We start from the raw sequence: 26,524 nt of genomic DNA on the forward strand, positions 1-26,524 counted from the left end.
GTACTGAAGCTAACCTGGGCATGGTTAACCGGGGAGAGAAGATGAAGATTGCCCAGTGATGAAACACTCAGTCAGTTGCAAGGGGGGCTTGGAGCTGGAGATACTTTAGGATGGATTTGAGAGCCTGAGACAGGACCAAAAGGATGGACAGGATTATATGAAAGTGCATGGAGATTTGTGCAAAAATGTATGAGATCGTTCTGCCCTATGAGTCACCCCAGCATATTAGACACATGAGTTCCCTCTCACTTTTAGCCCTCTCCTGCTGATTTCCCTTTTTGATCCCTATATTATCCCATCCATCTCCACTGGCATGGTCCTCTCTTCTTTTCTTCCCTGTTTATACACATGCACATGTGCACACACACACCTGTGGCTGGGCAGTGGGCAGCCCTGCCAACTTCTGGTCTCGTTGGATGACATGAGCTTGGTGTGATGGTCCATCCACTCCCATACCCAGCTTCTGGGCTGCAGGAGGAATACCGCAGGAGAAATGCCACTTGATCCTGCAGAATTCTTGTCGAGGGTTAATGAAAAGCCAAAAAAGACATAAAATGTCAGGGAATTCATCTCACAATTTCCACCCAAGGCAAGAGCAGGACTTCTGCAGTTAGTTCGGTACTCTGGGTTATGAATGGGTGACTATGCAGGGTAGGCATGGCCGCTGCAGGTCATAGTTACATGCTTTGGTATTGAATTTTGATGCTTGGAATTGAAGACTGTTTTAGGAACACTGGATATTTAAGTCACAATCTCTGCTTTACAAAGGCTTCTAAATGTTTCTGCTACCAAGAGTACCTGTATGACACAGGAGGAAGGTGTGCTGGGGTCAAGGTTTCCATGCAGCCCGGAAAGGTACCATGTCTCCAGCTCCTTGGTTTTGTACTTGTCCTGAAGAAACTAGCATTTGAGGACCATGGGCCTTGGCTAAGCCTTGTTCAGGCAGTCCCTCAATCTCCTTGTTTCCAGCACAATCTATGTTTTGTGCTGGGTGCCAGCATGGTGCCAAAGGTCTCCTGAGCAGGAACCAGAGGGATTTCTTTTGAATTGCTCCCCACGTTTGTTTCTTTTTGGGCACAGAGGGTGAGGGAGTGCAAGTGAAAGGTGCAGCAGTCTTGATAAATGCAATTTGAAAACATTCAGTATTCAATACTTTAAGGCTGTGAGAAGGATTTTGAGCCAGTAGATATCAGAGGGTGAGGAAAGAGGAAAGAAACAATGAGGACTGCAATAAATTAGGTTGTTACATGTTAATTTTGTATAAAGCACCTCTATCCCCTCTCTCCCTACTATCAGGGAAATACCGAAGATTGTGGAAAAAAAATTTTTTTTCTGTTCCTCTTCTGGATTAACAGCTGCAAAAGATAGGGCAGCTGAGCAGTTTTCATCCCTGGGTTCCTGTGAGTGCTCTCTGATTCACATATTGGAGGCTTCTGTTGATGGAGAAAAGAAGATTGAGGCCATACCTCAGCCTGAGGCCAAAAGATATGATGACAATTTCATGCTATTGTCTGTTCTCTTACACATTTTCTTTGTATGCGCTTCATATAAACCCATAATCTCAGTCTTGATCACAGTCGTATCTACTTGGGCTTCCACAGGGTAGTTAGGAATGTCTTGACTTTAGCTCTCTGAGATCTGACTAGGTCCTTTTCAAGATCCTCTGCAAGAACCTATTAATTTGAGATGGAGATGCCAAACCTTTTCTCCCATATATTACTTTGGAGAGCTGATTCCCCCTTGGTTTGTTATCTCTGTAACTGTGAAAAATGAGAGCAAAATGGAGAATGATTAGAAATCTCTAGTATCACTGTAAATGAGGAGACGTGCCGCTGAAATCAATAGTTGTAAATGTTGTGATTGAGAAGAAGATTTGAATTACTTTGCGTGAAGCTAAATGCACACAAAGAAATACAGTTCTGGGTTAAGTCTCAATATTGGAGAGGTGTCATACATTCCCTCCATAAAGCTGCATATGTTGCTTTATGTGGTTGTATGCTTGATGCAATGTGGGCATCTCACCAAAATTTAGAAATTATGCCTCGGGAACACAGAGAAATTGTTCAAACCGTTTAGCAGTGCCAGATTCATTTCTGAATTTCAGCTTGTTTTTCATTTTGCATACTCTATTTTCTCTTTATGTTTTTGTCTCTCATGTTTTTATGTCTTTCTAATGTCTTTTTAAAGCCTTTATTTTGCTTTGTTATCTGACCTGCCTGTTTTTAATGCTATATTGTTATAGCTTTTGATTTGTTTTTCTTCTCCTAATCTCTTCTTATACTGATCTCTTTAACTTTCTTCCATTTTCTTTTCTGCATGCTTTCTCCCCTTTCTTACTGCTGTGCAATCTGCAGTGTTTCTACTTGTTTCCTCTGAAAACATCTAGACTCAGGGTTGGTCTTAAGAGTTTGGGGGGGGGATGTGAGCCAGCTGATTTTCTGGGGATTCCTAAAGTCAAAGCCTTAATTTTAGTAAATAAAATATATTGTCATCTTCACTGTGGCAGGAGAGATGGCTCCTCTTTGCACTGGCTTCTGGGCCACATAGTGGAAAATGTTTTCAGTGATTCAATTTATTGGTTAGTAAGTCTACAGTCACTGAATAGTGTTCTGTATGTGTGGGCACGTTTTATCTTTTTGTTTTACTTTTTCAGTATGTCTTTGGCTTTTTATTTCTGTCTTTCTCTCTCCCTCCTTTAAACTACATTTCTCTCCATAGTTACACCACTTCATCTACTGCCACCCCCTATGCCCTTCTAGGTCCTTTTCATCTTGCTGCTTCTATCCTTTTTCTTTGTATCCTCCTTGCTCTTATTGTTCCTATAGTGCTTTGCTTCTTTAAAAAGTCCTGAGAGCAGAGAGTCCCATGCCTGTAAAGAACAATTAAAAAAAAATCAAAATATTGACTTCTCAGCTTTGGAGTTTGGAAGGTTACATTTCCTGAGACAACAACTGAGTGGGACCTAAATTCACCTGAGTTCCTCCTGGAGTGGCCCCTCCTGGACCCTGTGGCTCCAGGAGCAGAGCAAGGAAATGGTCTGTGCCTCAGGTGTCTGTTTTCTTTGCTAAGTGCTCAGGTAGCACACAGCCTTGGAGAGCATCAGCTGCTGCCATGGCAGATGTCTATGGCCAGGAAATGGGGAACAGGGTGAAGGGATATGGACTGGGTGGATGGATCTGCTTTCCGGGCTCATCCTCCCCAAAGTAAGCTTTTAGGCCACTTTCCAGTCGGAGTCTGGGCTTTTTCCTTTCACATGTGGGGAAGCTCTGCATACATGCCTTCCTCACTGAAATGTGCAGATGCAAAAGCTGTTAAGCTGATGCTAGTGTTAGTCCTCAGGTGCTGTCAGGGAGCCTGACTCTGCCTCCTGTGCTAGGGTTTCACATTTATACTGGAAGACTTTCTGCCTTTTGGTTAATGTTAATGGATTTACTGTTACTTGTGAGGTGGCAAGTGCAGATTAATCATAGCCCGTACGAGGGAATGGCTTTGATCTGAGCAATTCTGGGAAGTGTGACTCAGCTTGGACTTCACTAGGATGGTTCTAACACAGCACAAGGGAACTGTCCTGGCAGGGGCTTGAGAGCATCATGTATAAGGAGATGTGTATGTCTCTGCACTTGGGCATGTGTGGCCCTTTTGTAAGGCCCTCAAACCACCCTTGTTCTAAAATAAGTAAGAAATTGCTAGATCTTATTGAAGAAGCCAGAATGTAATAGCTTTCTGTAACAAATTCTGGATGGAATTGCATTAAATTGCATGCAGTAATTAAAGCAGCCTGTGCTACTACAGAGGGTTTTGTTTTCTAGTGGTTTGTACTACCAAGTAAACCATGCTGCCTTATAAAGCCTGAAAGCTCTGTTCATTCTTAGACAGACTGTGCTGGCCTGTATGACTGATTTGTATGGACTGTAATGTGATTTTTGCTTAAGAGCTGTACGTTTCTGGGGGTTTCTTTTGAGTGCTTTGCAAACCTTTGAAATAAAAAGCTCTGTAGTATTTGAGTGCTTAAATAAATGAGAGGAAACCACATGCAGTAAATCAACAGGAGTGCATAGACAGTCTAAGGATCGTGCAAGAAACAAAGTGTGAAATAGCAATGATACTGTCAAAGACATATAATAAAATCAGAAAAACAGTGGCTCAGGCTCTAAGTGGCATGAAGACTGCTTTGCTCCACTCCAGCAGCTCAATATAGCAATTAAACAAACATTTTATAAGTGGAGGTACACATACTCGAGTTCCTGTGAAGTTGTGCTGTGCCTCTCTTGCTACAAGTGTGAAATGGTAGTGCACAGTTCCTGTACTGACAGTCTGCAGGACACATTCAGTGGGTGAGTGTTTGTTGGTCAGTATTTGGGGATGAGGCAGAAGTGGTATTCACTGCATTGACATTTCCGTGTTTGGAGTTACTACTTAATTCCCTGTCAGTTCTTGAGCTTTTGCCCTGCTCCCTAGCAAGAGTGGGTGAACCACAAAGGGATGCTGAGGTCTGTGGAGTGCCTCTTGACTTAATTGAGGCAACTAAGCAATTATTATTATCTTTCAAATAAATTCTCTCCTTCAAGCAAATATTGGTTTTCATACTTCAGTGGAATGTTACAGGAAACCAGGCAATAAAGCCAAAAAATACGGGGTGAAAGTTTACAAGCTCAGTCTCAGCCCTGCCCCCTGGTGCCTGTGCATTACAGTGTGATCCCAGCATCACTGTATGCAACCTGACAACTAAAGAGACCAAGTGAAGTATTTTTTGCAGTTGATCTCCTTCACTCAAAGTTGCTGGTGTGCATGTGTGTTTATGATTCCCAATTGGCTTAAACTAGACCAAAAAAGGGCACACTTGTTCTGATTTAAGTGTGGCTGCATAGACTGCTGAGATAACTGGAGCACTGTAATTACATGGGCATCATTATGCCAGGATGTTTTCCCCATTAGATGACACTGATTAATTCAATGAGTGCTCATGGTGAGCACAAAAGTGCTGTGACTGTTCTCAAGGCCTTCAAATCTTTATGGTGTATGCAAGCTTGAAGGAGAATAATGACCTGGTTGTGTAGAAGTTTCCTTCTGGGTGTGAAGAGTGCCATAGGAGAAGGCACAGAGGCATTTGCTAAGATCCGTAGCAAGCTGTGAATAAATGCTGGCATTGAGAGCCTTTCAGTAGCTTCTGTGGAGATGGTGGGAGCAGAGAAAGGGTTGAGCAGGTCCCTGGAAGGAGAAGGTGTATCATTTTTGTATGATGCAGTGGAAAAAGGGGAGGCTGTGGAGGGATTTGATACAGCAGAGGGATCAGGTGACAAGATGGGAAGTTTATCCTTGCAATAGTGTTTTAAATAAATACAACTGTTGCAAGACTGTGCCAAGTCCCCCCCAAAATGATTTTACAGTAGACAAGATGCCTATACTGACAAATCTTAGGAATGTGAGTATTGACAAATTTTATAAATTTATCATAAAAAGGTACAGGTTTTGTTCATGCTTGATTCAGTTTCATGACACAGAGAAAGGCTACTGGCTGTGTGTGGTTTTTAAGAAGCAAAGCCGGAGAGAAAGGACTGCTCAGAGCCCTGTAGAGTAGTGTGTTAAACAAGAAACTAGAGGAAGCTCCATCTCTTCTTACGAGCCAGGGTCTCATACCTCTAGGGAGGAGCAATCTCTGGGTAGCTGCTCATCATGTATCTCAGACAGGATGGGCACCTGGCAGACTTGGAAATAGGAGTAAGGTGGCTATCCTAGCAAAGTTCAGTCCCATTCTGTTTTCATGCAGTCTTCCAGAATGAGCTGTTGAATAACGGTTAGTACTCTGCATCACCCCTTGCAAGCTGACCCGTGCATGACTTTTCTTTACTCTTCTACCACTGTTATATGGCAGAGCTGAGATTTTTATGCACCTAGAGGCTTCCCTTGAAGTCTTAACTAGCAGTCTAAATAGGACTTCATTATGTTTGGTCATTTTGATGTTAAATGCTAGACCACCATGTTCTTTTAGACTCAGGAATGGAAACTAAAAATTTGATGCCCCCTATTTTCTACTAGTAAATTCATGCTTACAAATGAAGCACCACAAAATGTGGTACTGGCCTGTTCGTGTAAAGAGTAGCAGCATACTTCTTACCTCCTGCTCTGCTGTCTGTTTTGCCTTAAGAGTTAAATCAAAGTAGAGGTAAGTATAAATATTTTGGCTTCAAGGCTGGCTACTCTTTCCTTCCTCCTGAGTTTGACAAAAATGTAAATACGTGTAAAAAGTGAGTGTAATGTTTCTGCAGTAATTATTAGTATAATTTTGCATCATAAACGTGGGAATGTTTTCGGAGGTGTTTTGTTTGTATGTGTACAGTATCTCTTTAAGGTTAGGGGTGTGACAAACAAAGCATTTGGACTTGGAAATGATGCTGTCTGTTATGTACAGAGAATGGAAGATCAGGTTTGGTAGGCTCTTAAAATGTCAGCTTTGGTTCAGTCAGTCTCTTTCCAGAAACCTAGTCTTGGTTTTGAGGGTGTAATGTCAGCCCTAGCAGGTTCTGGATGCCTTAGGACACAGCTCATGAGTTACAGATCAAACCCAGTTCAAGAGGAATAAGAATTATCCCCATTTCATGGATGCACAGTGGGGCCTGTTTGAGATGAGTCTGATGAATCTGTTTCTCCTCCTACTTCACAAGTTGGCCACTCACTCTTGCCCTCTCAAGCCAGGATGCTCTTTCTGTGTGCTTCGCCTGGGTTCAGTGTAATGATTACCTGGTTCCAGGTAGAGCCTCATATAAGAGCTCCTAACAGGGCCAAAATTGCTTCATAGCAGATGTGAAACCTACAGAAAGCTGTTCACACCAGCCTTTTTACAGTGTTTGAATCTCTGGCCTGTCAAATGAAGAATATTTTATGAGGCAGAATAGATAAAGTATGTCAGAGGTAAGCTCTGGAGTATTTATCTCTAAGGATGAACTTCTAATATATTATCTCCCAATCAGACAATGTTTTCCCATGGTAGCTCCTAGATAGGATGGTGACACTTACTGGAGGTCAGGGTGGAGGTGTACTGTTGCTGGGGAAATGGCTTGTGGTGCATCTCCAAACAAAGCTTTGTTTGGACTGTCTGGTCTGTGGAGAAGAGCTTTGAAGTTTGAGTTGTACCAGTTTCATAAAGAAGGGAGAGCCTTGCAAAACAGCAAATAAACAGTGCCTTCGCTGAATGGCAGGAGCAGCTGTCTTGTGGCACTCTCCGGTATACATTCCCTTTTTCTTTCTCTGTGTTTAGCTGACCACATTTATTGTTGTACAATTTGTTTAGGTGCATGGTAGCATGGGAACAGCATGATGCCACATTCAGAGGTGGAGAGCAAATGCCCAGTCGCTGCTGCATAATGTGGAAAGGGAATGTGGTGCCCCACACTACTTTGTCTTCTCTTGGATGAGGGGGCCCTCTTTGTCCCAGTCCTTCCTGAAGGAGGGGACTGCTGTGGCTCAGGTTTCCCTGAGGAGGACAGGCTGTGAGTTGTGGTGGGGAGCCCTCTGCCACCTGTTGTCCTTTAGGGGAGGGGAATACTGCATGGCAGCCTGCTGCTTGAAGGACCTGAGTGGTGTAATTTTGGGGCGCATGAGGGTGGATGTGTGGGGCAGGGGGATGGAGATGCATGGGACAGCATCGGTTGCCCCAGCAATAACGGTGTCCTGCACAGGACACTCACTTTGTGCTCCAAGGGCTTTTCTGTGCTGAAGGGTCATACTGAATTTTTTTGACTGCCAGTTAATATAAGGCATCCTTTATTTAAGAAAAAAACAAAAACTGCATCATGCTTGCTACCTAAATAATCCAAAAGCATGAACAGCCTATAAATCCATGTGGAGATGCCTCTGCAGATTTAGAAGCACTAGAGATTAGACAAAGTATGTCTTACAGATGTGACCTTCTCCATTCATCCCACTCAGTAACCAAAGGAATCTGTTATTCTCTGGCTGTATCTTCCCAGCAAGAAAGGCACATTTTTACAGTAAGATAAGACAATGCAAGTTAGCTATCTTTCTGTAAAATACTTGATGTAATGGGGTTGTGTGGGTTTTACCCTAGTTGCAGAGAAAGTCACAGACAAGTAGGGATGTAATACTGGGTTTGCTTTGTGGCATTATGGGTGAGAATTCTTTACTCCTATTTTCTAGTAGGATTTTGTAGCCATATAACCAAAGTGCATTAATTTACCTTTCTGTAAATATCCTCACTTGTTTTAGTAGTAAAAAGATATCCGTGGCTGCAGAACTGGCATTTTGCAAGACAGCTTGAGATTCAGCCAAGAAAATAGCCATTTAATTTCAGCCAGACACTTTTATTTTGTTTTCAGCTGTGCCTCAGTAGAACCTGCTGCAACCATACCTTGTTCTTAGTGAGGAGTGGTGTTGCATGCTGTCTGCTTGGAAGAGCTGGGAGAAGGAAGCTGCAGATGGGAGAAACTTAGTATGGCTTTCTTTACACCTAAATGCTGTAAGATTTAACCCAGAACGAGCCAGAATTCTGGGTCTTGCACACAACAAAGTGAATCCTGTTGAAGTGGTCCCACATTTCACTATAATGTTGATATATTCCTCTGACATGAAATGCAAGTAGGCAAGCAAGCTGCTGAAATGGGTTAAAACGTCTGATCCGATTTATCTGAACAGGATCAGGCCTGTAGCCAGCAACAGAAAGCAAAATTGTCTGATAAGCACTGTGGAAAGGAAGAAAAAGAATGAGTTGGTGTTTAGGATGTTAGCCTGGTTTACTGCCTTTTCTTCTGCTGCCCCATCTATGAGGCATTTCATGAGGCCGTATAAGATAAAGGGTTGTAATACTTCTCAGCTGCTCCAGAGGTCTGCCTAGAGGGACTGTCCTCTCTTTAAGCACTACAGCATTAGATACCAAGAAGACAATTCCAGTAAGCTGTCCTAATCCCCAACCTCTTCCTTCTCCTTGCTTACTCTGCATGTTTAACTTCTGTTTTATCCTTGTTTTCTTTCCTTCCTCTCTTTCCCTGCTGTCCATAATGCATTTCACTGAAGAGCAGCCCAGCTGCTCCTCAGCCCCTGCTGGGCTCCAGGCAGGAAGGGGTGGGTCACCGAGTCCCTTTGAAGCATCACTGTGGGGCTTCACTGCTGCCCTAAGAAAGGAAATTGCTGCCTCCTCCTGTAGCCACATGGTCAAGCTCAGCAGTGTTAGAGATGAGCTTGGGCTGCTTTTCACATCAAATTTGCCACACAAGAAGAAGGTGACAGAAGTATGATTGAAGGGAAGGTGAAGAGACGGGGAGGAAAGTACATTATTCTGAAACTGTCTTTTCCTCCTCTTTCCCCCATGAGAGCTGGCAGATCTCTTATTAGCTTAGTGCTTCTCTTTGACCACTGCATGCTGTTGGATGTGAAGGGCTAAAAGGAAATTCTGAGCCACAGACAACAGCATTACAGCAACAATGAGAGCGTGGGAGGATGGAGAAAAGCACCCGAGATAATAAATAAAATGACTAATAAACTGTTTACAGGCCTGATAAGGGCTGCACTAACTGGCTGCTTCTGTACTTTACTCATCATGAAGACACTCTGATAGTTAAAACTTTTGCCTCATTGCTCTTCTGAGAGGCCTTTGAGCTGACTAGTAAGATAAATTTGCAGCAGTATCTGGGAAGGATGTGAGGGAACATCTGTATATCACAAAACTGTGTGTTTTCTTCATTAAGACCTGTCTTGTGGAATATGCTAAATGATGACAAGCACTGGTAGGATTGGTATACACCTGGATTCATGGTGTATTGGTGTTCATAAGTGTCTTTCCATCTTTGGGCTCTAGGGTGAATTAGTCTGACTTTCTAGTCCATGTGCTTTATGCTGTTGCACACTATCAATTTTTCCTGTGCCATAGTTGTTTCTGAGGGAAACCTCTAAGTGCAATTAGAGTTTCTCAGTGTGCAAGCTCTAATGCTGAACAACAGCGAGGTTGAATGAGAATTTTTAAAAGGCATAAGGAGTCTGGGAATTAAATGCATTATCTGGGTGTCTGTTTTTGAATGAATTGGTTAATGATATTATCACTACGTTTACCCTTAGATTTCGTAGTTAACAACACAGTGAAGTAAGTGGAAAAAATCACATCATTCAGAGATGATATTCCAAGATGCCAAGGATCTTGGGAAGTTACTGTTACATTGGAGTATATTCATTTAGCTATCAGGGATTTTTGCACACCTGAGATCTGGCAACATCTTTATTTTAAACTCAAATCCTGAAGGCTAAAGCAGAAATTAATGGTGATGGAAAATCTTGTTGTTTTCATCTTCAAAAATATATGGAATATTTGTATTCCTACCAGTAGCTGAGATTGAAAAATTCTGAGAAATCTGTAATTTCCTTTCCACATGAAAAATTTCATGCTCATTTTCTAACTAGAAGTTCTAAAAAAATTCAGTAAAATTCCCTGTATTTCTTCTTCTGATTTGCAGTAAGATACAGCAAGCCATTCTTCCCCCTGTTAAAAAAAACTCTTTCAGAGAGAAGATGGTCAGAAAAAAACTCAATAAACTAAAAATATGCATATAATTTTCCAAGTATAGCACATGCTTTTAAAGATTTTAAAAGAATGGGTTATAGAATAGTCTAGTTCTGAATGTTTTAAAATGTGTGGATATTCATACACACAGAAAATTACTACCCCTCTTTTAACATCCATAAAGGATATTACCTGAGGTCACAGAAGCCAATAGGTTATTATGTATTGACATCGGTGGAAGGGTAATCAGGCAAACCTGTGACCTTTCTAACCGACTTCAGTGCTGCCAGACTGTATACTTTCAAGCATATTTTGCTATAACTTAGAGTTTGTTGAGAACATCACAATGGGGCATTCCACTCTTCCTAGTGCTCACTGAGAGCTAAGCAGGAACAAGCATTCTGAATTAAAGTATTTTTTATAAAATGCCAAATACAAACTATCAGAATATCCAGAGTTTTTGCCCAGGTTCTCCTTGAGCAGATCGTCATGATTAGATTTAGATCAGAGATACAAAGTAAAAGAGGCTAGAAATTTCCAGCATCCAGAAATGCTGAATTACACAAGTATCAATTTTAGTGTTAAACAGTGGGATGGTTTTGAGTTAACTGATTTGGATGCTTGGACTGATTCTTCACTTGCTTTTGTCCATTTTATTCCGGCAAGTCTGCTAGCAAGAAAGTGTGCAAGTGAGCCTCATAACAGGTAAGGGCATCTAGGCATATGTACAGGTACTAAGAAATAAATGAAGAGGTGTATATCTGGATATATGTGCAACAACTGTGAAAGGTTTAAGTCAAGGGCCATTCATGCCCTGTTTTTCAAGAAGAATGAAATGTGTGCTTTAAGACTAAGTGCAAGTGATTGGTTGTATTTCTGCATCTGTGACTGTGAATGTCAGGTTTAGAGCACATTTCTTTCAGTGAAGTGGAAGAGGTTATGCATCTCTTCAGTGCATGTATAGATAAAGTGTTTGTGAATTTTGTAAAGATGAATGAAGCTCATGGAGTTATTACAGCTAGCTTGTGATTGCCAGATGTTGGAATATGTGTGCGTATGCATGTTGGCGCATCTGTTGGTTGAATAATAGTACATACACATGTAGGACAACTGTGCAGTATAGGTGTTATTACACTCAGGACCATAACTTTGGTAGGCATAAATCAAGGTGGCTCAGTGGAAGTCAACAAAGTACACCAGTGTGCACTTCCAGGAATATGTGTGTGTGATCACATGTAGGGATTTTGATGTGTGAGATTGTGGTTGGCAGAGCATGTCAGGATGTGACTTTGGAAGCTTGAGCTGAAGAGAGTTAGTAAAAGAATAGAGAAAAAGCCAAGCCACAAATACCCATCCAAGCATCAAGGATGTTAAAGAAGAAGGAAAGAATATATGAATTGAGACTCATTCTCCTGTCTTAAACACCAGTTTTGTGCTGCTGTTTCTCTATGGAAGTACATGGCAGCTGTAGGAACTTAGAATATTAATCCTTTACATGAATCAGTTGCTGGCAGTGTCTGCATTAACAAGTCATGCAGCCTGATAGGAGCAAAGCAGTAGGATGAAATGATTGGAGTTTGAGACCTGATGTCCACACTATCTGACTTTCGGGGAGGGTTGCTTTATACTATTCCTAACTCGATTCTGTGGACTGCACACGCATTATCATTTGATGCTTCAGGTGCTCCTGGAGTGCATCTTTTAGTTTAGTTTCATCCGGAGGGAACTAATTTCAAGTGCATCAAGATCCTTCCATGATGTGAACTGAAGATTAGTGTCTGGGGATAATGAGGAAATTGGCTTCAAAAGCACTCTCCTAGTCTGAATTAGGTGCACACATTGAATATGCTTTTAGACTCTTAAAAAAAGTATTGATCTAACTTTGCTCCTTTGGTATTCTGTGCTTTTATTGTTCGTGCATAGTAATCTTATATAACTGAGCATTACAGTGGAAATTTATTTTCTTAAATTGTTTTCCCTGAAAATGAGTTCATTTAGTCTCTAAAACATGTTCTGCCTCTGTTCTTAACTCTTGCCATTTTTCAATATCTTTATGACCAAAATGCTCAAAAGGCATACAGTGTTCTGTCCACATTGTCTCCTGTGTTTTGTGGAGGATAGTTGCCTGCAGAAGGCTTGACTGGGAGACAACAATCGCCTCTGAGCAAGGGCAACGTGTTTTTGTGCTACTTCCCAAGGAGCTCAGGAGGGAGAGTGTAACCCATGAAATCATGATCTCTGTTCTCTTCTCCTTGCAGTCCTGCTTCTTCAGCAATGCAAGAAGCAAAGTTTAAGTTCCTTCCTCTCCTTTGCCTCTGAAATCTTGATGAGGTGGAGTTGGGGTGGGCCAAGAGTTGGACATGATCTCATTCCTGGCCTCCCTGCCCCTCCGTAGGGGAACAGCTTATATGTGCAGTTGTGCCGTCTCAGCAGGACTGCCTAGCACGCTGAGCACGGGCATGAAACTCATGTTCATCTGTCCCCTGTCCCTTCTTCTTCCTGTCTCTCTGCTTTGTTGAGGGGGAAAGTAACTTGGAGCCTCCTTCCTCTGCTGCATTTGCAGCAGGAGTTGCTAGCACAGGGTTTCCTCACATCTTGGTTGCTAAATGCAGTCACAGCCTGGCTCTCATTGAAGTACTGTCTCTGTACATGCTGTCCAGAATTTCAAGGGGTTATTTTGACTCATTTTATTACATAATATGGAAGCCCACTCACCTGTCCTCTCTTACCCTTAGGTGTCTTTCAGCATCCCCTTCCCTGTCTTCTATTAACTACAGTTGCTGTTGATGTGCTGCCTACATCTGTCTTTCAGCTCATCCCTGCAGTGGTTTAATTATTAAGATGTTCTTAAGCACCAGTGCCTGGTACCACTCCTTGGATGTGAAATGAAACATCAGCTTTTGCAACTTCGAAGCTTTTACAACTTTACTGCTTTCTGTGGATATCCTTATTCTCATAAGCATTGTTCACTTTTGCAAGGTCTCTCATAATTTTAAAGTTATTCAGATAACTGCTTGATTTCAAATTTGTATGAGGTACTTTCTTGGTTACACTTGGACTGAGGGGGAGATTCCATTTATGGCTTGGCATGTGCTTCTGATATGTCCTTTCAAATTAATTTTTTTTTCTTATGTGACATAGTTGCCTTTTATAGCACAGGCTGGATCAAAGGCCTAACACATCCTTTCCAGTCCTGTGTTCCTTACTCTTGTCATGCAGTACTGTAACCTATTCAGTCTCTGTCATGGTTCTGCCTCTCATGTAACTGTGCCAACTCCATTCCCTGTTTTGTCACTTATTTTGAAAAGGAATTTTTTATGTTCCTTGCTGGGTCTTGAAACATGGGAATTTAAAAAATCAGCACTCTGTTCAGGCTTTGTTACATAGAGTGAAGTGTGAAAGTTGGTCTGGTTGCAAGACAGTTGCATGTGAAGCAAATGAAAGGAAGGATATGTTTATCACTTGTGAAAAATACCCCAGGCTCATTGTGAATGGTTGAGTAAAAACATCTGGTCACTGTGCAGAGGTGATCAAAACTGCAAAGAGAATGTTAGGCTGCAAGAAGTATCAGGATGGAAAGTATTATTGAAAATATCATAATTTTTGCTAGGTGAGCCAGCGGCAGACCATTATTTAAAAACCAAATACATTTTTAAGAATCCAATCTCATACATGTATTTGTGTGTGTGTGTATGTGTTGTGTGTCTGTAGTAAAAATAGATTCAGAAAGGCAGTGAAAATGATCAGAGTTATGGAAGAACTTTGTTATGAATAAAGTCTGAACGGTTATTGATTATAGTCAAGAAGTCTAGATAGAGGGCAATCAGAATTTCATTGGGGAGATAGTCTTCTAACAAGTCTGGTTCAGAAAAGAGGTGGGGTGTAGTTGTCCAAACAACAGCTTGGATAAAGCAGCATGTGGATGAAAAAATGTAGTTTAATGATTTGTCGAATGATTTGTTATAAGCCCAAACAATTCAGATCTGTTCAGCAGAACCAGTCTGAGCATGAAATATTTTTTTCCCAAGGGAAAATCATAGATTGTGAACAAAATGAAAAATTTTAACTCAAAATTTCAGGTTGATAGGTGTTGAACTTTTCTTGTAAAACTATTCCCATGGAAATTTCCTAATGAGTTCCTTTAGAATTGTTTTGTTTAGAATGGAAACATGAGTGATACATAGGTGGTTGTTTATCTTGTTGCAACAAAGCAGCAAATGGACATTCAAACTAAGAAGGCAATGCATTTTTATGTGAAGAAATGACTGTTTCCTTTATGCATGATTACCCTGTGGAACTCACTGCCATATGACAGTGGTGCCAAGAGCTCAGGAAAAGATTAGACATTTTTCATTATTAAGCTGCCAGCTGGCTCCCTGATACTGCTGCCATGATAACCACCATGGCATAGGGAAACATATGTAATGTCTCTTTCTCTGTGGTTTGCAGGCCAACAAATATCTTCAATTTGCAAACATTTAGACTGTTAGTCTTTGTTTGCTTGAAATGTGTTCATACCTACAAAAGGACAGTAATATTATGTGGACTTCACATCATTTTAAATTTCTCAGGAATTTCAAACTGATCTCAGAGAGAACAGACACATCTGCAACATGAATCCTGTGTGCTTATAGTGCCCTGAGATGACTATGTTTTTTTCTCTTTCTGCAAGTGATTTTTTTTCTGGCTAGTAGAGAGAAGTCCAAGCCGCAGAATCCAGAAACAGACTGTCCCAGGATTTGTGCATGTTCCGACCAAGGAAGGGCCTGCTGCAGAGCTGGGATCTAGTTTCAAACTTCTGCACAATTTGTGGTTATCTAGAGCCAACATTTTGGTTTAGGTTGGTCTCTAAATACTTGTTGTATTTTTTTATTTATAAGAATAATGACTCTATGTTTACAGGCTACAGCATCTAACACATCTAATGCCTGGTCTCTCTCTCTCTTTTTTTTTTTTTTAGTTTTCCCTAACTTTCAAGTTTGTTTCCACTCTTTAATTTTATACAAACTCTTGGACATTGGCCAAACAAATTCTTTGTAGTCTGTGCAGTTCAAGATCTTGGCCAGATTAAAGTTGTCATCGGTTTCACCTCCCTCTTCTTTTAATAACATCCCACTTTCTCGCTAGTACTTCTTATATTTTGTAAAGCTACCATTCTCTCTGTTCTTCTGCATTTTATTTGATTTGATGTTCTTTTTTTTAATCTGATGATTTAACTGAATCTTTATTTTTTGCATGCTTTCTTTATTCCCTTTTCCATTTTAGGTATGGGCTTTCTAAAAATTTGCTACTGAGCAGTCTTTTGTGAAGCTGTGCTGGTGATTTCTTGTCAAAAGACAATGCTGAGTGACAGCCACAGAGGATCTCTATAGGGACTTTAAGGAATCTCTTGGTTTTTCTATACTGAGATAGTAAATTGTATTTTCCTCAAAACTAGTCTGAGATACTGAAGACTCGAGCTATTTTGTTTCCTGGAAGTCAATGATACTCAGCAACATCAAACATTAAGTCCAAGTTTTCTTGCTTCACTGGGATTTGTTCTCCTGAAAAATGATTGCCAAAAACCTTTGCTGGGTGAAAAGTTATGCTTATAAAATACTTCTAAGCAAACAAGCTACCTAAATCCAGAGATAGGAGAGTTTATATAATAGACATTTGATTAACATTGAAACAGTGGGATATTTTTGTTTGTGATGGATAGTCTGAAGCATCGTGGGCAGTTTTCCTGAGAGAATTTAGTTGTATTGGGTATAAATGAAGGCTATGAATAAATCCTGTGCTGTGACACTATTCAGAACAGTCTTGGTCACCTAGCTTAAGCTTCTGTAATAAGAATTTGTAATAAGACTTTGTATTTGCCAGGGATGACTTCAGGGCCCGACAGTCAGCGTCTCCATTTTTAGATTATGCAGCTTGAAACCGGAGTTGGTCTCTTGAATATCTGGACCTAAACTATATGTGAGCAAAATGTGTAAGTTTCCTTTATCTTCATACTCTTAAAAAAGACAATAGATCATGAGATTAAAAATCACTTTAAAGTTTAACTCTGACTGATATTCTTTTTCCTGACTGGAATGAAAGTGAGCTTTTGGGGGGTAAACCCCTGGGGCTAAGTATACTAGTAAACTCCAGCTGCTTTGTACCTCTTTGCCAATACTGAGAAGCCATAAACCAAATATAACTGCTGGTTAAACCAGGTTTACAGCTGTTTTGCATTGCTGGAGTGGAGTAGAGCAGCTGGAGCATACCAGTGAATCAAGGCAAATTTTTTCTTTGCTGGGGCTTGTATCCCTTTGTTAAGTCTTATATGGAATAAGCCAGGGCAGAGACAGTCACTTCTTGGCAGTGAACATTCAAGTTGATGCAAGACTTGCATTTAGAGCCAAAGCCACTGTTTTTTTGTCTTTGTGTTTGCTTTTATGTTCTCCTACTAGTCATGTTTGCCATGTAGATATATATGTGTGATCATTCCATGCCATACGCTTTAGGACTTGTGCTTAGTCTGTGTTTTGGTATTGTTGGTAAGGGTAGTGACTATCTTGAGTGTATTTCACAAGCTCTGCTGGTTCAAGTCATCTTATAAAAGCACCTTTTAAATTGTGATTTAGGAGGATGAAGAAGTATTTGGGGTAAAAGTGACAGAGAAATTCTTCATCTGAGAATCAGCTTAATTCTTTCACAGATTTCTCTTGTGACCGCATCAGGTCACTTCATTTGTCTATACTGCAGTTTCCCATCTATAAACTGTGATGATAAATCTGTCTTCCAGTTTTGTCTGTTTGGGTACTGTTCATATTAATGCCATTTGTCCTGCTTTCATTGTATAAATGGGTCTTAGACTGGAAATTAATTATCTGATTGTCTCTTTAGGCTGTCAGAGATTGTAATCTAGCATTACTGTTGATGAAGTTCTGGGTTTGGATAGGTTTGTACTGTCCCCAGACCAGGAGGTCCAGATATTGGTTGCAACTTGTGATTACAAATGTATTAAAAATATTATCAATAATAAACACATTATACATTCTAGCTGCATATAGTTGATAATGGGCCTAATGCTTGAAGAAAGCACATTTAATATACTAGGGTAAGCAAATGAATGAAAAACAGTTTAGGGACATAAGGCAATACATAATGACATCTGCAGAATTATCTTTCCTTTGTTTGTTGTGTGTGACGTGCATGTGGTTAAAATCAGCTGGGAAGTGTTCAGATGCCTCTGTCTGCAGCAAGGGCAATTGCCATATCAGCTGTGTAAAATGCAACCCTGTTAAACTGAATGGCTCTGTTTGCTGAACTCTAACCTGCTTCGCTTTTGCTCTTCCTGCTGCCCTTGCTATTGTAGGACTTCCTGTGTAATTCTGAAGTCAGAGGGCCTTGTTTTATCTTGTGCCCAGATATTAGTTATCAGGGGGAAACCCCGCTGCGTATCTGGAGTAGTTGCACTAGCAGCCACCACACTGCTGTCAAATGAACTTCCACTAATCCAGATTGTTCAGATTTAGTGAGTTTCTGTTCCTTCAGTTTCCTAGGGATGTGACATTTTGTATCTGGGGTTCCAGTAATATCATACTTTCATATGATTACTCCCATGCTACTGATTTTGCTGGGTGGCATTAGCCAGTCTGAAAAACAGAAATCTAAAAAGAACCATGAGATCTGTCCACTTTTGGCAGCAAAGGCAAGGACTCCTCTCTGTGTTTATTTCAGCTGAGGTGATTGAAAAAAAGAAGTGGCCTCCCCCAAGTATTCTCTGCCCGTTCATGTCTAGGTTTTTGCACCATTTTTGTAGTCTGCAGATCCTGACTGCCAGCAAATCAAGTGGGGGAGAGGGAAGGACCACCTGTTTCACTAAATGTTATGAACCTTGCAAGCAAAAATAAAGTTGAAAAAAAAACTTAACAGCTTTTAACAGCTGCCACATTCCACTCAAGAGAAAATCTTTATGCTAATGGAATCTGACAGAATATACATTAGATATCTACACATATGGAAAAAAAAAAAGAGAGAAAGAGAATAAGTCTTGTAAAGTGCTTTGGGCTCCTCTGGTAGGTGGTGTTTTATGTATGTAAGGTTTTTGTCATTGTTCTCACTACTGTATTTTACATTTTTTGATACTTTGGAGTAAAACACCTGTCCAGTGCAGGAGCTGCATGATGTGGCCAAGGACTAAGCTGAACTCTTTCAGTTTTAGTGGATAAATACAAAGCTCAGTATTCCTGCTGTGACTCAACTGCAGAGGAAATTCTGCTGAAGAACCATGATGAATTTGCTTAGAAAATTCATTTCTTTTAACATCTCTTGTACCAGTTTCAGGGACTGTTCAATAAAAAAGCAGGGAACGTACACGAGGAATACTGGGTAGCTGAGCTGTAGAAAGAAGGCAGGCAATAGCAGATTGCTGTTGTGTATAAGAGGGCTGTGATCCCAGTGCACATAGGATTGGTGCAGGAAGCAAGCTGTGGGTATTGGCCATCCTTTGGGGCCCTTGGTGGGGATGAACACCTCAGAGTCACCATGCTTGTGAGAATAATGTTTTCCTTCATATCTGCCAACCGGAAGCCTGGGAATCTGTAGATCAAAAATTATGAGCTGAGGACTCCTAGGGGAATCTGGAGATAATAGGAATGGGAGAGGTATTAAGAGACAACTACTAAACATGAAAGTTGCATGTACCCCCCCACCTCCCCGCCAAAAAAAATGACAAAAAACAAAACCTGAACTAGTTTAATCTTCCTCTGTAATCTCAGCCAGATGCCCCCAACCATGGTGCTCCCCAGTGCACATCCCTGGGGACTTCAAAAGAGACCCTGTGATCTTGTTGGTAGCCTCAAAGATTGCTAGAAGTGCTAAGAAACTTCTTTGCTATAGGCCAAATTCATTTGCAGACTGCAGTAGCTGGGTATGTGGCAAGTGTGATAACAAGAGCCTTAAATGATAGGAAGCCATCTAACTGGGTAATAGAAAGGGGAGAGCCCCTTTTCTGTGATCATGAGAGAGATTTATGCTTCAGGTTTGTCTTGGAAAGTTTTTTTGCATGTTCCCAAAAGCCATGGATCTTCTCCCTGAACTTTTCAGTAGTGTTACAGTAGATAGTTCAAAGGCCCTTGAAATACAATGGTTCTTGTCTCTTTTTGGCATGTTAGGCCAATTCCCACAATCAAAAATACTTGGTCTGCCTGCTGGTCCACCAAGCTGCCTGTAACAGGGGACAACATTTTATGGATTTTTCTCCAGGGAGAATGACTATCTTCTTTGGGGAGATTGTCTTATTCTGGATGGGTTGAGCATTCGCATTCCCCTGTGGTCAGAGGGTCCTTCACACAGAAGAAAATAGCTCTGTTTTCTTCTGGCTGCATAGCCCTTCATAGAACAGTGGAATGAAATGGTCCAAACCAGAGAAGAAAAAGAACATGAGGAACAAACAAGAGAGGAAACGGATGATTTTAGAAGAGATTTGCAAGAAGGGGAAAACAGGAGTGGAATAGTGATTAAAACAAACTGTGTAGTCAGCAGGAGCTCTGGAGAAGATTTTCACCTCTTAAGCTACAGGGCAGCAGGAAGGGCCATTCTTCGAACAGACATGAGAGTGGAAGGAACTTGTAGAGAAAAGTGTGTGAGATCAGAAGGTACAAGCCCATGGTTGCCCATAAAAGCAATGAGGAACATTTTGACTTGAGATTGTCCCAAATGAAAGTGAGTGGAATACTGTGGCTTTAGAAACCTCAGTTACATCTACTCCCAATTTTGCTAATTGCCAGCAATGGAAGAGCTTGGCTTTGGGGTATTCTTTCTCAAGGACTGTATTCTGCCCCAGCAGGAGAGAACTATGGAACTGTTTTCATTGCCATTTGTCTAATGTATGCAGAAAATGGCACAGATTACAACCTAACTCCTAATTACTATACATGGCACCGGAGAACCAGCCTTCCTGTGGTAGTAGTCAGAGAAGATCTCCTAAATCAGAAATGAAGTCACTGTGTGGGGCCCTCCTTTTCCCTGCAGTTGGATCATGGATTCAGTATGTGGGCTATGTATAAGGCATCTGTTAAAGGAGAGGCAAGGAATCTTATCTTGTCCCTTTGCAGCTAAAAGAAGCTATAGGAAGTTCATCTTCCTCAGAAGGAAGATCTTTTTGTTGATCCTTCAGTCAGACACAATACATAGTACCATACACAATCTGCACTTAAGGGCGGTTGCAAGCATGTTCTATTCTGATGGAGCTTCAGAAACTATTCTTTAATTCCCCTCTGCTTACAGCAACATAAAATGAAAGTCATGTCTTTGAATTTAGTGGAGTTGCACACCACTGAAGCTGGCACGTGAAGAAAACCGACCTCACAGGTTCTGAATGTCAGAAGGAAACTCAGATCTTCCTGTCTTATTTCATTGTGAGCAGCTAAGTGCAGCAGGGCAGCTTGAGCTGTGCTAGATTCCAACCTCCACAATCAATTACTGCATACCAACACTGGTTCACTCTGCATCCCTCTGTATGTTGCTCACTTAGGATGTTGACTTCTGTCTCTCAATTAATCCAGAATCCTGCATACATAGAGAAGTGTAGCTCAGAGTCACACAGTTTTATAGAGGTTGATGTCATTAGGGCTTTCTTTCATATACCGGATGCACTTAACTTCCCCTGAATTTCCTGGATCTGGAATGAACTCAGGGGATCTAAATAGATGACACTATTCAGGAGGACTTAGCTCAGGAAAGGCTAAGGAAAACACAAAAACCCATCTCAGTGCCTACTGAGACTGAACTAAGAGCAGCAACACTAGTGACCCCTCCTCTCTCATCTGCAAAGTTGGAGGAAAGAGAGGTGCTTGCTGTTCTGAGCATTAATTTGGGGTAATTATAGATCACGTTTCAGGGCACAAAATAATAATTCCTTGAGCAAAGATTTTTTTTTCTCCTGTGTAGTACTGCATAGTTGGGTAGATACTAGCATATCACTAACTAGCCACTGTTGAATTCCTTTTGGAAACTGGGATTTGTGCCAGCATGGCAAATTATATCCAAGGATGTGGCTCTCCTTTCATTTCTGTCATTGTCAAAGAAAAAAAATCTGTTGAAGTCAGTGGAGTGACCCCAGCATAAAACCAGTGAGAGGGGGCTTAAGCCTGTGATCTGTAAGTTTCTGTAGCATGCAATTCCAGTCAATTTCCAGGGATCCCCAAGAGTCCATCCACATGCCTAGAGTTAAAGGCTGTCCAAGAAATGCAGGAATGATGCTGGGACAATATCCAGCCAAGTGCCATCTGTTGGCCATTTACTGTATAGCTTCAGGGGATGTAGCCACAGATTTTCTGAGTGCCTGAACCAAGCACAGGTCTTGTGTCCTAAAACACTTTTTCTTTATGCAAACCTGCAGTTCAGTATCTCACTCAGGGAGGAGGACTCCACAAAAGAAGCTTTTCCAGTTTCTTCAGACCCTCCACTGTAGTTTACCTTCACTTTCTTATAATCTCAAAGAAGATGCAAACCTTCTGATTAATGGTTCAGCTCAAGGGTAGACATGTGAAAAGGTCTTACACTGATTTGTGAAGCATAGTCTTGTTTTTTCTTAAAGGATAAAATGATTAACTGCCACTAGGAAAAGAAGTGTCATAAGTGAAGTAACCCATACTCTAGCTCACCTCCTCCAACCTCCTTAGGAGGAATCATTTGAGTCAGAGGAAGCAGGTAGGTACCACTTTGTTCTTGCATCACTGGGCTTCCGATGCAGGCAGCAAATGCCTCAGCCCCTCCGTACTCCCAGACTCACTCTCCGTCTTGTGGTCACAGATCCCCAGCAGGCCATTTCATATCTTCTTGAATCAGCTTGTGTCTAGGATATCAAGTTTGGGTGGAGTACTGTCTCCATGTAACCCACTGTTGGTAGGTTTGTGCTATACCTTTAAAGGGACAGACCCATTAAAGCTTCAGGCCAACCTGGACAACAGTGCGAGACCACCATAAAGGACCATCTATTCTAAACTGGGTTGGGAACAATACAGACAAAACCTCTGTACCTTCCTACAGAATCCCTGCAGCGTACAGGCATATTGCCCAAATCATTGGAGAAGTTTACTGAAAGTCCTGTTCAAGTGAGTCCACTATCCAAGGATGTATTTACCTAGGGCTCTCCTAGAAGACAAAGGCTTCCTGATGACACTTAGGTCTGTAAGTTCCTTATATACTATCAGCCAAGTGGCTTATGTCAATGCTACTGCTGTAGTAGGCAGTTCCAGAAATATTTCCATGTGGCAAGAAGTGGAGCGAGAGGTCCAGCAGGTGGGCAGTCTTTACCTTCTGCCCTTTCTGAACCAGCACCCTCTGCACTGGAGTGCAAGCTGCTCTTGGAGATACTGTATCTCAGAAAAAATGTAAATCTGAGACCCAGCCCACATGACCTCATGGTTACTAAAGAGTTTGTGGCATTTCCCTGGTATGGAAGGAATATTAGCTGGGGTGGTTTCACCACATTTTAACACAGACTGCTGCTTTTTGTCTCCCTAAGTTTCTCCTGCAGACAGAGATCTCTCTTTCTTTTTCTTGTAAAGTGCAGGTAATATATATAAATAGATGTTTTATCCCTTTATTGGGATGCCTGTATTTAAGTGATCAGTGAGTACATTCCAAAGTGTTATTTCTGTACCATCTTTGAAATCTACAGAGCTCTTCTTAATCCCTTTTACTGAGTGCTCCACATCAATTTATTGCTCTGTCAATCATGTAGTTAATACCAATGTCAATTTGTTATAAATCAGATTCAAAACATACAGTGCTTTGCAGAATGCATTGTGAATTATTTTGATGTAGTGTTGGTATGTGTCCTGATACAAAATAACACTACTATTAGCAAAATTCCAACCTAGCCCTACCATACGAGTGAGGGCCTTATATGTATCATACCTGCCTAACAAATACATGAGATATTTTTGGCAAAAGAAATGATCATCTCACTCAGTGTGCCAGGCTGGGCTTTTAATCTAGTCCAACCTCACTTTTTTTGTTTGTTTGCTTATCTTCTGTGCAAGCGTTGCTCTTCTTCTCCACCATAAAGAGGAGTGATTGTCTCATATGGTCTTTTATGTAGTTTGCTTCAATTGCTTTCCTTGGTAACATATTACATATGTTTACCATCTCCTCCTTTTGTCCTTCAGTAGCCTAGAGCATTTTCCTCACCAAAAGCTGCATGATTATTTTCCAAGGAAATGTCATTGTTCCAAAAAAGATATTATAGGAGCAAATAAAACACATTTCCAAAGTGGTACTGCCAAATAGCAAAATAAAAAATGCTCATTATTTTTGATGACAAGGATATTAAATGGAAAAAACTGTGTTGTTTAAAATAACCAACTCTGCAATAGTACTGTGGGAGGATGTTCAATTAAATGGAATGTAGTTTTCCAGTGAGCCCTTCTAATCTTGGTTTGAAGCTATGGGTTCAATTAATTTTTTTGCATTTCTATTTTTTTCATCTACATTTTATGCTCCATTCCCAGCATTGTGGTGATGTTTGCTGCTATTTATATTTTATGTTGAGGGTATTTTTTTCCGCTGTTTCTAAAGCTTTACAAAAATGCCAGATGTCATGTTGGAAACCCAAAGCCCCACATCAGGTCATAAATCACAACAAACCTTAAAAATATATATAATAAAAGGCCATTGTACCATTCTTTAGAGCTTCGCTTGTTGGCTTTCTTCTTCCCTCCCTTTTTCACTCGCAGCAGGTAGAACTGAAGTGTCTAACCTCATGTGTTTGCCTTGCAGACTCAGAGCAGAGCACTGGGTCAGACACAGAGGTGCTGGCAGAAAGGACATCCTGCTCATTTGGCTCCCATTCTGACCTTACATCTGGTGGCTCAGGTCCTCAGCCTCCTCCTCCTTCATCCATGGAAGAGATCCAGGTAGAGTTGCAATGTGCTGACCTCTGGAAAAGATTCCATGATATTGGGACAGAGATGATCATCACTAAAGCAGGCAGGTAAGATATCTCTGGATTTTTGTCTAGTTAAAAAAAAAAATGAAAAAGAAAAATCTTTTTGGGGAAAAAAAGAAGATTTTTTCTTTTTGATAAACCTAAGGAATAAATACATGGGAAAAAGTAAATGGCTGTCAGAGTTTCACAGCTGCATCTTCTATCAGCTTTCTTAGGAAAAATAAAATTGTTCAGTTTTGAATTAGTGACTCCAAAGGAGAAATGGCAGATGCAGGAATTAGTTAATGATGGTCTTTCCTTTGAGCAAATAATCAGTAAATGAACTTTGTGTTGCTTGCTGCACTGAATTTAAGAAGAGTTATGAACTTGGGGATGAGCCATTTGAGTTTCCTTTCAAGTTCCCATAGCACTTCATGAGTTAGTTGATTTAATCTCATATCTAGCCAAATTCAAGCTCACCTCTGTGCCAAACTAATGTGTTCCTGCAATTCTAGGTAGATACAATGCTGATGACTTCCTGTATCAAAACTGTGCAGACTTAATGTTTCCCAATGCTATTGCAATTGATCCCATGTCAGTTGTGGTTAGAAAGAGGCAATAATAGCACAGAAGGTTTTAAAAAGAAAAACTCACCCTGCCATCCTGTTAGTCATAGGTAAATATATCTCTGTTATTGGTCTACTTAGTACCAAAAAAAAAAAAAAAAGCTATAACTCTGTAAGCCAAAGTACAAATTGAAACTAGCTGTACATTTCTTGATCCCTCAAACTATAAAGGATCCCAGACATTTAGGTAGGTTTGAATTAACATAATATTCATTATGTCCACCTAATGATGTTTTAATGCTAATTAATCTTGTTAAAAAGAAATCAGCACCATGGACAGAGCTGATTAAACTGAATGGATCTCTTTGCCTATCACAGGAGCCGTTCTGTCCTTTTTCACAAATGCAAATGGGAACTTTTCCGAAGTTTCATCCAAAAACCACAATTTATATCATTTATAATTTTGTTTCATGTCTGTGCTCTCAGAGTCTGCCAGAAAAGATGGACTTGTTGTTTTATATCCTTATGAAGTGGTCACCACTGTTCTGTAGCCCAGGAGGTTCAGATAATTTGAGGAAAGTTATCCTGGACAAACAACTCAGATAATCCCTGAGGGAGATTATCAGAAACAGATTGTCTCTTGGGTTTTAGTTGTGCGATCTCATCAACACACCAAGCACCTTGCATCAGTACACAACAGAATCACAGAATCACAGAATCACAGAATCGCTGAGGTTGGAAGGGACCTCTGGAGATCATCTAGTCCAACCCCCTGCTCAAACAGGGTCACATTGCACAGGATTGCATCCAGGTGTGTTTTGAATATCTCCAGAGAAGGAGACTCCACAACCTTTCTGGGCAACCTGTTCCAGTGCTCTGTCACCCTCAAAGTGAAAAAGTATTTCCTCATGTTCAGATGGAAGTGTCTGTGTTTCAGTTTGTGCCCGTTGCCTCGCGTCCTGTCGCTGGGCACCACTGAAAAGAGTCTGGCCCCATCCTCTCGACACCCTCCCTTCAGATACTTGTACACACTGATAAGATCCCCTCTCAGCCTTCTTTTCTCCAAGCTAAAAAGGCCAAGCTCTCTCAGTCTTTCCTCATAAGAGAGATGTTCCAGTCCCCTAATCATCTTTGTAGCCCTTCGCTGGACTTGCTCCAGTAGTGCCACATCCCTCTTGTACTGGGGAGCCCAGAACTGGACACAGTACTCCAGATGTGGCCTCACCAGGGCTGAGTAGAGGGGGAGAATCACCTCCCTGGACCTGCTGGCAACACTCTTCCTAATGCACCCCAGGATACCATTGGCCTTCTTGGCCACAAGGCACATTGCTGCCTCATGGTCAACTTGGTGTCCGCCAGCACTCCCAGGTCCTTCTCAGCAGAGCTGCTTTCCAGCAGGTCAGCCCCCAACCTGTACTGGTGACTGGCGTTATTCCTCCCCAGGTGCAGGACCCTGCACTTGCCTTTGTTGAACTTCAGGAGGTTCCTCTCCGCCCACCTCTCCAGCCTGTCCAGGTCTCTCTGAAGGGCAGCACAGCCCTCTGGTGTATC

At 41.3% G+C, this 26,524-nt stretch overlaps 1 protein-coding gene across 1 annotated transcript in view; it reads left to right on the plus strand.

The window, feature by feature from the left end:
* TBX15 (T-box 15) overlaps nt 1–26,524 on the plus strand; it is a 104,849-nt gene that overhangs the window by 36,817 nt on the left and 41,508 nt on the right. Inside the window, exon 2 of the mRNA XM_026061508.1 lies at nt 24,260–24,473. Coding sequence (XP_025917293.1) covers nt 24,260–24,473 — 214 coding nt within the window. The remainder of the gene's footprint in view (nt 1–24,259; nt 24,474–26,524) is intronic.

Source organism: Apteryx rowi, unplaced genomic scaffold (assembly GCF_003343035.1).
Source record: "Apteryx rowi isolate R43461 unplaced genomic scaffold, aptRow1 scaffold_181, whole genome shotgun sequence".
Taxonomy (NCBI): Eukaryota; Metazoa; Chordata; class Aves; order Apterygiformes; family Apterygidae; genus Apteryx; species Apteryx rowi.